At 44.2% G+C, this 15,774-nt stretch overlaps 1 protein-coding gene across 3 annotated transcripts; it reads left to right on the top strand.

Annotated features, from left to right (window-relative positions):
• Nucleotides 1-924: 924 nt before the first annotated feature.
• Nucleotides 925-15,624, top strand: LOC117462802 (serine/threonine-protein kinase tousled-like 1-B). Of its 3 annotated transcripts, none has more exons than XM_034105129.2 (22): nt 925-1,379; nt 3,241-3,362; nt 4,274-4,342; nt 4,512-4,550; nt 4,671-4,746; nt 4,830-4,873; nt 5,341-5,424; nt 5,526-5,603; nt 5,689-5,781; nt 5,919-6,029; nt 7,030-7,166; nt 7,348-7,539; nt 7,763-7,829; nt 8,021-8,118; nt 8,782-8,863; nt 8,964-9,055; nt 9,281-9,370; nt 11,181-11,350; nt 11,871-12,006; nt 13,062-13,173; nt 13,278-13,385; nt 13,640-15,624. In XM_034105129.2, exons 1-22 carry the CDS (start codon nt 1,253-1,255, stop codon nt 13,784-13,786), a joined length of 2,274 nt encoding a protein of 757 aa, XP_033961020.1. In that variant the 5' UTR covers nt 925-1,252; the 3' UTR covers nt 13,787-15,624. The 3 variants fall into 3 exon arrangements, with proteins under 3 accessions (XP_033961020.1, XP_033961019.1, XP_033961021.1); XM_034105128.2 differs by having other exon boundaries at nt 5,335-5,424; XM_034105130.2 differs by lacking the exon at nt 4,512-4,550 and having other exon boundaries at nt 926-1,379; nt 5,335-5,424.
• Nucleotides 15,625-15,774: the final 150 nt, after the last annotated feature.

Raw genomic sequence — 15,774 nt, 5'->3', positions numbered from 1 at the left:
GGAGCAGAAGTTTGACATATGCAAAAACCCTCGAAAGTGTACTTTCTGTCTTTTTTAATATCTCACATGAATCCAGGAAATGTACTTTGAATTTTCTTTTCAATTGTAAGGGGTTAAATATTTGTTTCTGTATCAGGAAAGACTTGCATTGTCTGACTTGCACTAGGAGTTACAGTTATTTCATTTTCGTGCAAAAAGTGATGTAAGAATAAGATATAGGCCAAGAGTGTTACAGGTTTAAAAATATGTGTGTATATTTGTGTGTGTTGTGCATGCTACCATACAAGAGGGCATTTTGATGCACTGCACCAAATTTGGAACAAAAGACCTTATAGCCCAGACCACATCACTAACCCCCCCCCCCCCCGAACCCCCAAAAGCAACTTGTAATTCAACACTAAAATACAGCATATCAAGACCAGCCCTACTTATACATCTACTTAATTACACACACAACATCTTTGCAATTGTTTGGGTACACAAAAACACCAAGATATAGATACATATCATACAATATATTGCCTATAACGTGTACGTGCATTTGTGTGAGAAAAGTCTATAGCTATTGCCTATTATACATATAGCATTATATACAGTACATGTAATGTAATATAACCTGTGTGTGTGTGTGTGTGTGTGTGTGTGTGTGTGTGTGTGTGTGTGTGTGTGTGTGTGTGTGTGTGTGTGTGTGTGTGTGTGTGTGTGTGTGTGTGTGTGTGTGTGTGTGTGTGAGAGTGATTTTTCCCTATTTGCTGTCGTTCTCCACAAGCAGACAAAAACTTTCGGCCATTTTTTCGGGGTGTTTGTTGTTTTCTCCCAAACAGCAGGCTGTTCTCAGGTCGACGCTGAGAGCAGTCTACCAGTCACCCTATGGCCAGTGTGCAGGAGGGTGAAATGATCCCAGATCAGTGTCTGTTCCGGTGTCATTCCATCCCCCCATCGCGGTACTAGGTGCGCGCCAGCCTCGCGATAGCCTCGCCTACTAGAATCAAAGCTCCGCTCGCGAACTGGATGCTGACAGGCGCGCGGTGCGGTCATCATGCAAAGGTTATACTGGATCCGTTTCAGCGAGTCTCTAAAGAAGCCGCTTCTCCGCAGCACAATGCGAGTCGGGTAGGAACACAAACTCACGCTCGGACTCACGTTTACTGGCCTGTTTTGGCCACAGCAGGTGTCTAACGATGGACGCAAGTTTGGGATTCCCGCAAACGGCAGTGTGTACGCTGGCTCCTCTCGGCGGTAAAGTGGCTTCATGAGTGTCCAAAGTAACAGTGGAAGTGGTGGTGGAAGTTTGGAGGCGACGCCATCTTGGTCGCAGCTCTCCTCGTCCCCAACGATTTCTCAACAACCTATAACTGCGACGGCAAAGAGCAAGGAAGGTATATTAGCTCTCCAAGTGCTCGTCTAACTCGTATTCTCCTTAAAGTGTTTGCTTTGTGGGAGAAGTGGAGTGTTTTGACTGTGTGGAGCTAACGTTTGTTGAAGTAAAAATGGATGTCAAGTTCACTGATGCCGTGAATGGGAAGCCAAACGTCAGCTGTCAGTTCAGTTGATGGCCAGTTTAAGTAGCAGCAAGCTATCATGTTTACACAAAGGAAGTGCTAGCTTGTTTGTTTTTGTCAGCGTACATTATTTCTTGTTACTCGTAGATGTTGAGGCGATCACAGTGTTGTTGTGGCAGTTTGTAACATTCGCCCCCTATCAACAGCATCTAGTTGATATTAAACAACATAGCTGTGCATGCATCCATTAATGCATTAAAATGCATGCTCCTGCTGCTGTAAACTTGAGCACAGGCCCTGCTTTTCACCTTTTTCCTGTATCTGTTTTCCTCATTGTTTTCGACATGTTCCTGAGACTTTATTTACTCGATACTGCCAAGTTGCTGGATGTAATGTGACAAAACAGTGTCACAAGTGGCAAAAATAAGTTATAACCTTACAGCTAAGTATTTTAGTTACAGCACATGCTTTTAAAAACGACAAAGAAGGTGTGTAAGATCTGCTGCATAATTATTACTTTACTATTACTACTGTGGTTATGTTTTTATGATTATTTCCAACCAGGGACATATTCCTAAAGATATAAAATATTGCTGTAATATGAAACTCCTGGCTCTATAGAACAATTAAGCCTAATCACTCATCCCTGTCCTTAAATGACCTCGCACAGGCCTTGTTGTGTGCTCTCTGTTTAACTTGTTCAGGGGTTTCATAATGTCCATTATGCCTTTTTAGGGCTTGCCCCTCTGCGAGAAGCTATGTAAAGATGACAGCCAGGAAATATCCAATAAGGAAACAAACACTTGCAGCAGTATTCAGCAGGGAGCAGAGGGCCTGTGTGTCTCTTCCTGGAAACCAGTTGTCCAAGAACAAGGCCCATTGCAGGGCTGCATACACTGTAACCTTTAGCTTGTATAAAACTCATTTGATCATGACACTGGTTTAGATTTACAGCGGTGTAGGAGACTGTTAAGACGATCCGTACCATACAAAGATGTTTTCTTAAGCCAGTAGATCTGTGAATAAACACTATTTAATTCAGAATGGTATGTTAACACATATTTAGCATTTAAAAAAGACTGTCCTTCCTGCGATTTGAATACTGCCCTAGTCCATATTGCGATTAACGTGAAGCATTTGGATTAGCGGCATAAAGCCCAGATATACATTGCCCGTGCGGCTCTGAAAGCGATGTGAATTTGGAAAAAGAATCCCAGTCTTCCTTATCTCAGCTGCTCTATCTGCAGGGCTTATGAGGTTTTGGGATCCCTAAATATCACAGACTAGTTTAGCACAGTGCAATGAGGCCATTGTGACGGCCTGAGATAATAGAGGGGCTGGTTGAAGGTTTTTTTTCTGACAAACTAATAGCATCGCTCTGCTCGGCCTCGACTTTTCTCCCTCCTCACTTCCCTGTGGCAGAATGACCTTCCCCGCTTAAGTTAGAACTGCACTGTCACTCATCCGCAGTATCTTCCAGCCTAGCATGAACCCTTTACCTCTACTGCCAAGTCGATTAAATCCATATTTCTATTTTTATCCTCTAATCACTCACAATTGTTCTCTAATCCTCCCCTAAAATACTGTCCTCTGTTCCTTCTCTTTGTGCCCATTTTAATGTATTTCTAGTCCCAGAAAAATGTCTGAATTACTCCAATTGGTTGTGCTTCGACTGTTCTTGTCACCACTTTGTAATGATGGTAATATGACCCCACTCTGTTGTTTCCCTTACGTCAAGCCCCAATGGAGGAGCTGCACAGCCTGGACCCCAGGAGGCAGGAGCTGCTGGAGGCCAGGTTCACAGGAGCCGTCAGTGGCAACACCGGAGGCAGCACCGGGAGCACCAGCGGGGGTGCTAAGGTAACCGCAGCATACACACACTAAAGCCTTAGGGTCTACGTCCACATATCTACGCCTTCTTTGTCAGAAAGGTGCCACCTGGGGGCTGAGGAGTCTCCTCCAAAAAAGCTGTTGCTTCTACGACAATGTTACTTCAACAAAGTATCATGGTTGTTGTATAACTGGCTAGCATCACCCCCTTGGAACGTATTATCTGTTTGCGTTGTCATACATTTTGAGATGAACTATTACAACCAACCGAAAGATGCTTGCTCTAAAGCTTTGTATAAATGAGCTTCTCTGCTAAATCTGAGGAGAATATTCTGCGTACGGTACAAGAAAGTCATCGACTGCAACATCCAGTGTCAGCCTGTCCGATCCACTGTTAGGATAGTTTTCCTTCTGAAAGTCACGTTAAAAAACAAGCTCCTCCCATTTCTACAGATCCGTCGCCAGTCACTTTTCTGAGAAAGGTGATATATTTCTCGTAGCGGGCGAACAAAAAGCCTCATGAGCTAAAGTTTGTTTTGTGCATTCCTGTTTCCTCTCTGATAAAGCTCTAAGAAACACCTTTTTCAGACAACTCTATGATTGATCTGCATTGTTTGAATGCTTGCTAGAAAGAAGGCAGACAGTCTTCAGCCTTGTGTTCAGTGACTAACTCCACCACGACAGTTTGAAACACTACATTTGCAACAGAGATTTGTTGAAGTTAGGAAATAAACAGAAAGAAAAAGGTCTGGGTGTGTGCATGCGTTGGAGAAACCAAGAGACACACCTCATAGCAGAAGATCTAGATTCCTGTCGGAGAAGAGGCCTGCCCTCTTGCTGGGTCCTGCTTTGTTTACATCAGGTTTCAGAAATGGCACCTGTGGAGACTATTTTCATACTGAATGTGATCACTTATTTGTTTGAATTGTCACTGTGTGCAGGGCCTGGCCAATGAGTCCTCCAACCACAGCTATGGCAGCCTGGGCTCCTCCAGTGACAAGGAGTCGGAGGTAAAACACACTGACATTTGTGTTTGTTTAGACGGAGCAAAAGGAATAGAAATTCAAACAGATGCCAATAATGACGCCAGACACAATTCTACGAACAGCCTTGCTTTGCCCACTCCACTTTTTACTGTCTCTCCTACTACCTCCACCTCTCCTTGTCTTCTCTTCCTAGAGCTCTGATTTGAAAAGAGGGAGCTCCCCTGCCTACTCAGTATGTTCTCTTTCTTCCTACTCTGCTCCTTCTTGCTGAACACCACCTCTCGAATCCAGCTCTGTTGGGTCAAACTCGAGAGATTTATGCCTTTTCCTCTCATTTCATATCGATTCACAGACCCCGGAGAAGAAGCACTCGGAATCGTCCAGGGGGAGGAAAAGGAAAGCGGACACCTTTTCAGAGAGTAGTCAAGGTACGAGTGAAACTTGCAAGAAATGGCTATAATGTAGGCGTCACTGACGAATGCATTCAAAGTTTCTGTTGGTTTTATTGCAGGGAAGACGTCCACACGTGGGCCCAAGATCAGCGACTACTTTGATGTGAGTATTACAAAGACTCTTGTTAACAGTGAAAATGCTACCAATTTCTATACAGATGAATTCCAAACTGTAGCTTGAGCTCAGGAAGAACGCATTGTGTTTCTGAGAGGATCCAAAGCAAGGAGTGGAGACGACCTTTACTTGTGTTGCTTTCATGATGTTGAGATAACCCGGAAAAGATGTTGCCAACTGGGAATTCATGTGAAAGCCCTCAAGCATTGTAAAAACAACTACTTGAGAAACAGATACTAACATGCTGTTTAACATGACTGTCCCATGAGCACTTGAATGCACCATTTTCCTTGTTGAAGGTCTGCTCTCCCATCGTTTCCTTTTTAAGGCCAGAGAGTGTCTTTGTTGAAAGGGAGGCCACAAAGTGGTCCACAATGCTTGAAGGGTCTGTGAGCCGGACTCGCCATTTCTAAAGCCCATTTCTAAGTTTGCTCTTTTTCTTTGCAAAGTTTCAGGGTGGAAATGGTTCCAGTCCTGTCAGAGGCCTCCCGTCCGCCCGCCGCTCTCCACAGAACTCACACTCTGCCCCGGGCTCACTCGTGAGTACTTGACAAGCAGTAGAACGCCTCGAACAAAGGTCCTCGCTCGGTCATGTGGACACGAGGTGCTGGATTCAGTCTCTGTGTCTCTTTGTCTTTAGGTCCGGCAGAATAGCTCTTCTCCTACAAGTCTGTGTTTTGTGGAACAGAATAAAGCTTCCTCCACCAAGTGTGTCCAGGTAATACACGGCACACATGCGACACTCACATGACACATGTGTTAGACGTTTTGACCACGCCTTTGACTAACTCCTTGTGTTATAGACGGACTTAACGGGCCTGAAACTCGCTGCTCTGGAGAGCAACAAGAGTCTGGACCTGGAAAAGAAAGAGGGGCGGATAGATGACCTTCTCAGGGTGAGTTCAGCCTCCATGAACTCGGTTGTAATCGAGGAGCTGTATACTGTACTAACAGCTTATGGGAGGTTTGCATCACGTGTTTACTAACCACACCATAAAGACTTGATGCAGTCCTCGCTGTCTTTCCTCAACAGGCTAACTGTGACCTGCGGAGACAGATAGACGAACAGCAAAAACTCCTGGAGAAATACAAGGAGAGGCTCAACAAGTGCATCACCATGAGCAAGAAACTGCTGATAGAGAAGGTACCTGTCTCTGCGCGCACGCACTGTGTCTTCGCTGTAGAGGTTAGAAAGAAAAATGGCTGTTATTTATATGTTTTTGTTCCTTCTTTGGGAAGGAAGGAAGAGCCCATCGGATAAAAGCCTAGAGGGAAGTGCGCGTGGCGCATTTAGGCCACCTCGTTTCTATTGTTTTTCAAGTGCAGAAAAACATGCTCAAATGCCCAGAGTTGAAAGTAGATCAACTTTTGGCGCTCAGCAGCGTGCCCCTTGTCACGTGACGAGAAACAACCAATTACAGCCAAGGGATAACTTTAGTTCGGTAAATATCAGCATACCGCAAATATATAGAAGTACTTTGTTTAGTGCTATTCTATTGATCACCCTGACGTAAACATCTGTGCTGTGTTTCACCTATATTCCTTTTTAAGAGCACTAAAACTTCTCAAGGTTGCTAATATCCTAAATGTGTGTGTCTCGGTTGCCGGACAAACACTCACACAGGAAGCTGCTGTCCCATGGACAATATTTAAAGTCACACCTAAAAAAAAAGGTGAAGAAGTTCAGAAGGTATCGTTAGCTGGTTATGGTGTCTTTGCAACATAAAGACAACTTGTCTTAGCGACATCAACACAAGACCAGGGAACCAAATGTGCATCTGATGTGTTTTTGATCTGGTTAAAAAGGCTGGATGTGGGACAGAGACTCTTACACCTAATGTGTTTAGTGAAGATTTACAATGTATCGTTGGCGAGAACATTTAGTAGATAACAGAAATGAAGCAACAGCTTTTCTGAGAACGAGTCCAATATTCTTTGTTGTTTAAGCTCTGCTTTGGTCCAACTCCTGGGGGGGAGATCCTGTCTGTGGGTGAGGATCTCTTGACCCTCCACCTCTTTCCCTCGGACCCACCATTCTGGGCTGGGTCTCATAAAGCTGCAGGGGGTTGCTGTGGGATGTAATGACCTGGGTGGAGGAATGACCACATGAGTTAGCCTAATGTTCTCCCTGTTCCTGTGATCAGAGCACCCAGGAGAAGCATTCGTGTCGTGAGAAGAGCATGCAGGACCGCCTCCGTCTCGGCCACTTCACCACCGTCAGACACGGAGCGTCCTACACGGAGCAGTGGACGGACGGATACGCATTCCAGAACCTGATCAAGTAAGACACGCATGCATAGATTTTCATCGAATGACATGATGTTCTTCTTTTAGATGTTGCATTCTACATGTTGCTGAAGGGTCAGGAATACTGTGATTCTTTTTTTTGTGCAAGGTTTATTTTCTGCTATGTTTCCCAATTGAGCCGTTCCCTTCACCCCCCTGTCCTCCCCCCTCTGCAGGCAGCAGGAGGGCATCAACCAGCAGCGGGAGGACATCGAGCGCCAGAGGAAGCTGCTGGCCAAGAGGAAGCCTCCAAACCCCGCCTCCCCCTCGCTCTCCGTGGCCTCCACCTCTGAACCCAAGCAGCGCAAAACTAAGGTGGTCAACGGCAACGACTCCGACCCCTTCCTCAAGCCCTCCTTGCCCCAGCTGTGAGTACACTGAAGCAGCCACTTCCTGTAGGATGTTGGACCTTAAAGAATGAGGGTTGCCATACCTCATAAGCCTTCTTTAGACACACTTTTTCACAGTTGCTCTTCGATGAAGGCGTAACAATTATCCCAATATGATTTGGAGTTAAATAATAAAAATGATTCTCAAAGTTCTCCTGTTTCCTGTTCTGAGATTTTTACCTTTCCTTTTTTCTTTTGTCAGACTGACCCTCGCTGAGTACCACGAGCAGGAAGAGATCTTCAAGCTTCGCCTTGGACATCTAAAGAAGGTCAGTAGCAAAGATAACATACAATTGATTGGAAACTAGCGCAACCGTAAGGAATGTTTACCTAGTGAAAGTTGCCAAAGATATACAAAATAAAAAGAGATGCAAATACAGTCGGCTTCAGTTGCTACTAGAGTCGTTAAAGCTGCACAAATGTTGAAATGGGAAAAGAATGTCCCGGTGTATTTACACAGGAGGAGGCTGAGATCCAGGCGGAGCTGGAGCGCCTGGAGCGGGTGAGGAACCTCCACATCAGAGAGCTGAAGAGGATCAACAACGAGGACAGCTCGGCGTAAGTCCGCTCGACATGCAGCACCGTCACAGGAAGTAGCCCAACTGTTGAGACCAGGACTCAAATCGTGTTTTGACTTTCAACACAAACATGCACATTAATAATCCCATATGTTCTAGTTGCATTCAGCACAATAAGTGTTGCAGGGACGAGTGCTAAAACCCAGAGTTAGCAAGTCAATGCTTTTTTTTAAATAATGATTGGTGAGATACCTGAAATAAGATCTGTGGTTAACACAATATATTTTCCTTGAGAGATTTACAGTAAATGCGTCGGTTAATATCCCACACGTGAATGTCCTAATTAAAATGTTCATTGTGTCTGTTAACACCGTTAGCTAAAATAAGACTTAATCACCCAGATCTTTAGCCGCCTTTAGCTTCGCGGTGGTTTAGTGAAATCCTGTGACTGATGTTGTTTTCTTAAATGTTGACTATTTACTTTTGGAGATATTATTAACTCTTAAAACCAGTAGAGAGGTGTTAATATGTGGACAGCATGTTTGAGTATCGTACACGTCTTCGCCACAGATCTCTTTTTCTCCAACACATACATCAAATAAAGAAATTCCATTTGCTTTTTATCGAAGGAACCCGTGCGTTGCTTCCAGGTCAGGCTTAAGTTATAGCTACAAGCAGTAAGTCTTTTGCCTTCTCCTCTCAGGTTTAAAGACCATCCCACCCTGAACGAGAGGTACCTGCTGCTGCACTTGCTGGGCAGGGGCGGCTTCAGTGAGGTCTACAAGGTAATGTGTGTGTGTGTGTGGTTGGACACGTTTTGTTTCCTATTCCTTCTCTCTGTAAAGTATGCTAAAAGTAAGATGTGTGTGTCTTTGTCCCACACAGGCTTTTGACCTGTTTGAGCAGCGCTACGCAGCTGTTAAAATCCACCAGCTCAACAAGAACTGGAGGGAGGAGAAGAAGGAGAACTACCACAAGTAGGTCTCTCTCACACACACACACACACACACACACACACACACACACACACACACACACACACACACACACACACACACACACACACACACACACACACACACACACACACACACACACACACACACACACACACACACACACACACACACACACACAGTGTCCGATACACAAAGACAACGTGTTTCAGAAAACTCACCACACTACATCTATTTCCTTCCCAGGCATGCATGCAGGGAGTACCGGATACACAAGCAGCTGGACCATCCTAGAATAGTCAAACTCTACGACTATTTCTCCCTGGATACTGACACGTGAGTGACCTCTGACCTCTGCCTGCTGGGCGACACATCCTGATGGTGCTCATCCTACTGGGTTTAAAAGAACGATCACTGTAAAGGGATATTTGGGATGTTTTGAAGTCGAATGAGGTACTTCTCCATAGTCGCTTTATAAGCTAAGCTAAATGAGATAAGTTGTACTTTATTGATCCCAAATTGAGAATCTTATTGCAAAACAAGGCATTGCATACAATTCGAAATTAAAAGAGTAGATATAAACAATTCTCAAATGTAAACATTTCAAAATAGAAATAAAACAGCATTAAAAAGTAGAAAATATACAAGTTAAATGAAATATAAAATGTACAGTGTTTGGAGAAACAGACGGGAACATCAGAGTGGATGCAAAACATATTTGAGCTACCTAAAATAAGGTGTAAAGAAATCTAAATGGCTTTAAATGTTCCCTACATTGAAGATATTTGTGGAACCTTTCCTTTACATTCTCTCACCAAAGCCACCGGACTCTTTTGACATAACGGTAGTTTTACTTTGCAGAACATGCAAGTTGCTAGACTAGCTTAGCCTCAATGTGTTAGTGGGCTTTCTGTTATCGTGTGACTTTGGTTGATCCAGTTTCACCAAAGTCACACGATAAAGAGATCGAGGAAGCGCTGGACTAAAGCTGGTTTCTGCGGAGTTAGTTTTGTCTGGTGGCATCACATTCAAATGACTTTCATTAGTGAGGTAGACATTAGGAGAGCTTTGGAGAGAGCACAGATAGATATGACAGCTGCTCATCAAAAGGGTTGTTCTGACGTCAAGAGAAAGCAGCTGAAGTATTCTAAATGCAACACACGGGACACGTGAAGTCCTCTGTGGGCCTTTTCTTTAAGGTGGTCCAAAGACAGGCCCGGTACATCGGTTAGACTCCATGTGTTTCATACAACCCCACTGTTCCTTTAAAACCATATCAGTGACTCTGAAACCTTTTGGAAAAGCCCTGCCCAGGAATTGAGGGCTGCTCCACGTAAGAGCAAACACGGAAGGGCGTCATCAGATTAGGAACGTGTAAATAGTCAAAGCAATTAAAAGCATAATTCAGCCCCAACATGCCCGGACAACGCTAAGGTTTAATTGTAAGCCAAGTCATGTGTAAAGGGAGTTCAAACAACTGGTAGTTAGGAGACCAACTATGTGTCAGATAGCTAAGCCTTGCTGTGTTGAGTACAAAGGTTCAGCGTGGCCCCTGCTCATGTTGTGCAATGTGTAACAGGACTGGGCAGATAATGCGCAGCAATCACGACGGAGGCCGTGTTCAAATCCAAAAAAAGGCTTTATTGCTATCAAACTCAAAAAGACCTTCCATTAAACAAAGGCTAACGTAGCCGCGCCGCTAACCGACTTACAGCTTACCAAAACGTTCCCTCACACTGGGCCTCCTGCTGTGAGTGATTAGCAGCAGGTGCGAGGGTCTCCACACCTGCTCCCAATACTGCTAATGGGAAGAGGGTGGAGCCACCTGTTGGGAATGTAGGTGCCTCCCACTACCCTGCCTCTCAGCCCCTTACACATTTACAGCTGGTAACTTAAGAAAGGCTCCTGGCTCTGACCTCTGACCTTTGCGTGGAGGAGGGGAAGTGAAAGCCTAAAGTCTTCTCAGCTTTTAAAATAAACTGCTTTGGTAGAAAGAAATCCAATCTCCTGAGGATAGTATTATATCATTTTGTGCCAATAAGTTCAGTTTAAGTGCCTCGATGTGTTCACATTCAGCTGTTGATCCTCTTCTCCTGTGTGTATCCGTGTGTGTAACCGTGTGTGTGTCTCTGCGTCCCTCCCGCAGGTTCTGTACGGTTCTGGAGTTCTGTGAAGGCAACGACCTGGACTTCTACCTGAAGCAGAACAAGCTGATGTCGGAGAAGGAGGCCCGCTCCATCGTCATGCAGATCGTGAGCGCCCTGCGCTACCTCAACGAAATCAAACCCCCCATCATCCACTACGACCTCAAACCTGGTGAGTCCCATAAATAACAAAGTTATTCAATGAATCGTAGGAGCCATTAAAAGGGGCCTACTCTGTATGTCATCAAGGTTGTAGCAAAGTAGGCCATACAAAGGTCATAAAGAAAGTCACAAAAAAACAAGCTTTAAAAGGTGTATGTCATAAAAAAAGGATTTAAAAAGTAAAAAAAAAGAAAAATATCATTCAAAGTTTGTATTATATTTATTGCCGTTTTCTTTGCGTAATTGTGACAAACTACACCAAGTAGTTTTTGTGATATTTTCGACATATACTATATATTTTTTGTAATAAGATTATTAAAAAAAATCTAAAAAAATCTATATATATATATAATACATTAGTGAGTAAAGTATGTTTTGGTATAAAAGGTAAGTGATGACATCGTCTGCTTTGAGTGTTAAACACATACAAGTCTCTTGTTCTGAAACCTGATAGTTGTTGTTCAAAAGTGTTCCAACTGGTCACACACCATGTTGTGTCCTCCACACTTTGAGCCTGAGTCTCTCTGCAGGCAACATCTTATTGGTGGATGGCACTGCGTGTGGAGAAATCAAAATCACAGACTTTGGCCTGTCTAAGATCATGGACGATGATAACTACGGCGTGGACGGGATGGACCTCACATCACAGGGAGCAGGCACCTACTGGTAACACACACACACACACACACACACACACACACACACACACACACACACACACACACACACACACACACACACACACACACACACACACACACACACACACACACACACACTGTCACAGACGGACACATGAAACATGATCTGTCTTGTGTTATCGACCATACTCGTCGTGATACATAACTATTGAAATAATCAACGTAATATCTAGGGGCCCTTCTCACTTCTCTTATTTTTCATTTCCTCGCTCCTCGGTCTCGGTCTCACCGGAAGTTGATTTGTCTGCGCCATCTTGAGTAGCGTCCCAATGGCCTTATTTCTGCCGAGGAGCGATAATGGAGGAGCTATAACCGATGAAATCCTCAGCCACTCGCCCCGCCCCCTTACTGTGTATCGCTCACTGATTGGACGAGGCAGTGCATGCACTGATCTGATGCTTCTTGACATGAGAGCAGTTTCCCAGCGGAGTGAAGAAAACACATGAACCTCACGGGAGACCCTACTCAGTTAATACCGTGTTTTGTTTCAATTCATGTTTCATTTAGTTACAAATATGTGATATATCTGAACAACAACGTGGTCAAAAATCATTTTATTCATTTATTGGAAACATTTTCATGATCGCTTTTTTCGTTTATACATTTTAAGAATGGCGTTTATCTTTTTTGAGAATGAGTTCTTATTTAATGTATTGGGGTCTACAACAGATGATACAAATGTTTGTGTCAGTAAATGTGTACTAACAGAGGCGGGGGTGTGTGTGGAAATAACGGGGACAGAGCTGCTGTCAAACGATCAGCTGTGCGGCCTCATCACAAACGGACGTCGCTTCACGCGACGCTCCGGAGGAAAGGACGTCCCATTGCTCTTAAAACTCATTTCCCTGCTTCTCGTGGTTTCCTTGCGTCTCTCCGCTTCCCTGGTGGGAGGGACTAGTCGCAGGGAAACGACGCAAGGAATCCATTTAACCGACCTGAGACGCAGCCCTGGGAGTCCTGGTTTGAGAAAAACATGAATGAGCTCTCTGTGAGTGATATTATATGCTGTGTGTGTGTCAGGTATCTTCCTCCAGAGTGTTTTGTGGTGGGGAAGGAGCCCCCTAAAATCTCCAACAAGGTGGACGTATGGTCTGTGGGAGTGATCTTCTTCCAGTGCCTCTACGGACGCAAGGTACAACACCACCTGCTACAGAGATGTAGCCCAATCGGGTCCATTCTCATGCTTTAAATGTTGTTTTCCGTATCACTGATGATCTCCTTGCTTTGTTTCCCCAGCCGTTTGGTCACAACCAGTCCCAGCAGGACATCCTCCAGGAGAACACCATCCTCAAAGCCACCGAGGTCCAGTTCCCCGCTAAACCCCAGGCTACCACAGAGGCCAAGGTAACGCAGGAAATGCCATTAAATATACAAACAGTTTTTAAAAATTCATAGTCGAGCATAAGTTTCAATTTCACTATTTGATGTATTGATGTCCACCAAGTGCTTTCATACATAAGGCTGTTTACACATGCTGTAACATATGAATAATGTCCAATGTGCAGCTATAAATAGGTACAATATCTCCTCTTATGATTATGAAGTGTACACACACACACACACACACACACACGTTTACTAATAATTGTCCCCTGCAGGCGTTTATTCGCCGCTGTCTGGCCTACCGTAAGGAGGACCGCTTCGACGTCCACCAGCTGTGCTCAGACTCCTACCTCCTCCCACACATGAGACGCACCACCTCCTCCGGCACCCTGCAGCCCTCCTCATCCCTCGCCACCTACTGACTGTCACATGACTAACTCTGGCCTATCACAGGGCAGGAATCTATCTTTTTTGTTCGTTTACCTGAGCTGTTTCCAAATGGATGAATAAATAAGCAACAGAAATGGACAAAAGTAAGAGAGAAGGATGCTCCGTTTGCATATGTCCTTGAACTCAACGTGTGAGGTAAGAAGAGGGGCTCGGCTTTGTTTGGAGCCATGGATTCTTTATGGACTTTAATAAATAACCCCGTAAGAGACATTTCAGAACCTATTGATGCCCTTTCCGTGCCGCTGGTCCAGATGTTCTCTCGTCACTGATTGGACGTTGGTTTGAGCAGCGGGTAGCAGAAGAAAGGGCTGAAGAGGTGCACGTTTCCATCAAGCTCAGATGAACACTGCAATCCATCTTTCCGAGGCACAAAATGACTCATAATCGTCAATTACTTCTACCCTTATAGTCCCTCTGCACTTAAAAGTGATGTTACCTTGATGGGACTTGAGAAAAAAGTTCCAGATTAAACTTCTGGTGTTTATTTGCACTTCCGATTCAGATCACGGTGATCTGGTGTCAACACATTTGGCATGAAGTACTTCAGCGTGGGCTCCATCAGTTCTACGTTTTTTTGTCGCGAAGCAATTCAGATCTACCGCCAAGTTTACAGGAAGTGGATCTGAGCATCTGTCTTAATCCATTTTTGTTGTTCAGATGAGATGTTTTTGAAACCGCTGACCCGAGGGACTGGATCAGCCGTTACTGCTGAACACTCGGTGTGCATTTCATGTGCTGGAGACATTACTCGTTAGCAAATACATAAAACTGACGCTTCTCCGTTGCTTCCCTGCGTCTCACTGCGTTTATTTCCCAAAAGCTGTTCTCAGTTTGCTGCTATTAATGTTGCCTTTTTTTGTTTTGAATTGTGTGAATGCCTCGCATATGTGCATACTTGAACTGAACACTGCAGACACCCTGCTGTGCTATTTTGTTGGGGGGGGTGCAACACATTTGCAACCAACATGTCCACATTTGTTTTTGGAGCAGGATGCTGCATAGCGAGGGACGGTCACACCTTCTCATGCCAGAAGAAAAAGCTCTGGGCTGTTGCAGCGTGTTTTACTCAGAATAGAGAGAATATATCCAAATGTTGTCGTCCTGTAAATAAAACACTTCCCTGTTTGTGTTGTGACATCATAAAACCCCTTTTTAAAACGTAGGCAGCCTGCCTTAAAGCGGGCCTGTGGTGAGAAATCTGATAAGGACGCAGGTTAGAATCTGACCTGTGGACACTTTACGCATGTTTACCCCCTTCAAATCTATCATTCTAAAAAGGTCTTAACAGGCCCAAAAGTCATCTTTAAAACAACCTGTCAGATAAAAGACAAGTGGCAAGTCTTAATTGATTTTATTTGTACTAGAGCTGCCTGTTAGATGAACAGAGAAGCCAAAGAGAGATGTCCAGGAAGTACCTGCTCACGGTTTGCTGCTCACAAATAAATAAAAAGTGACGAACGTTTTTTTTCCTCAGAATTCTGACTTTAGTTTCAGAACTCAACAAAAAAAATCACTTTTGGTCAAAAATAATTGGCACATATGGCCCTGTCATCTTCCGTAGACACGGGCTAGGTGTCGAGTTTGATCAATTGTAATTCTATCCAGTTCCTCTCCACTACTGTCTTAATTTCTCCCTTTTCTCATCTACTTGACAATGAAAATGGGTACCGGTATTAAACCAAATGATTGACATTCATAAAGAGATTAATGTAAGTGCAGACATTTGTAAGCTACGTGTGGGATCATATTTGTGGCGGGGTCAACGCAAGGCCATGTTCATATGCAATAAAGATTGCCTTACAAGTCTTAATTCCTCCAGTGTGACCGTATTTTACTGTCCAGGGTTAGTCACTAGAAGAAGACGGAGCACAGGGAGTGACACAGTTGAATCATGGATGTATAATAAGAGTTGAATGAGGAAGCGCATTGTTCATTCTTAATACAGATTCACGATATTTGA

Source organism: Pseudochaenichthys georgianus, chromosome 17 (genome assembly GCF_902827115.2).
Source record: "Pseudochaenichthys georgianus chromosome 17, fPseGeo1.2, whole genome shotgun sequence".
Lineage (NCBI taxonomy): Eukaryota > Metazoa > Chordata > Actinopteri > Perciformes > Channichthyidae > Pseudochaenichthys > Pseudochaenichthys georgianus.
Note: the sequence above shows the minus strand (reverse complement) of the source record. Positions and strands in the feature narration are given on the sequence as shown.

What these genes read in the sequence shown, in the direction of transcription:
- LOC117462802 (XM_034105128.2), top strand. Translation starts at nt 1,253, where the DNA reads ATGAGTGTCCAAAGTAACAGTGGAAGTGGTGGTGGAAGTTTGGAGGCG. An exon ending in GGATAGATGACCTTCTCAGG is followed by an intron (nt 5,782 to 5,918) that starts GTGAGTTCAGCC and finishes TTTCCTCAACAG; the next exon opens with GCTAACTGTGACCTGCGGAG. An exon ending in AAGAAGGAGAACTACCACAA is followed by an intron (nt 9,056 to 9,280) that starts GTAGGTCTCTCT and finishes TTTCCTTCCCAG; the next exon opens with GCATGCATGCAGGGAGTACC.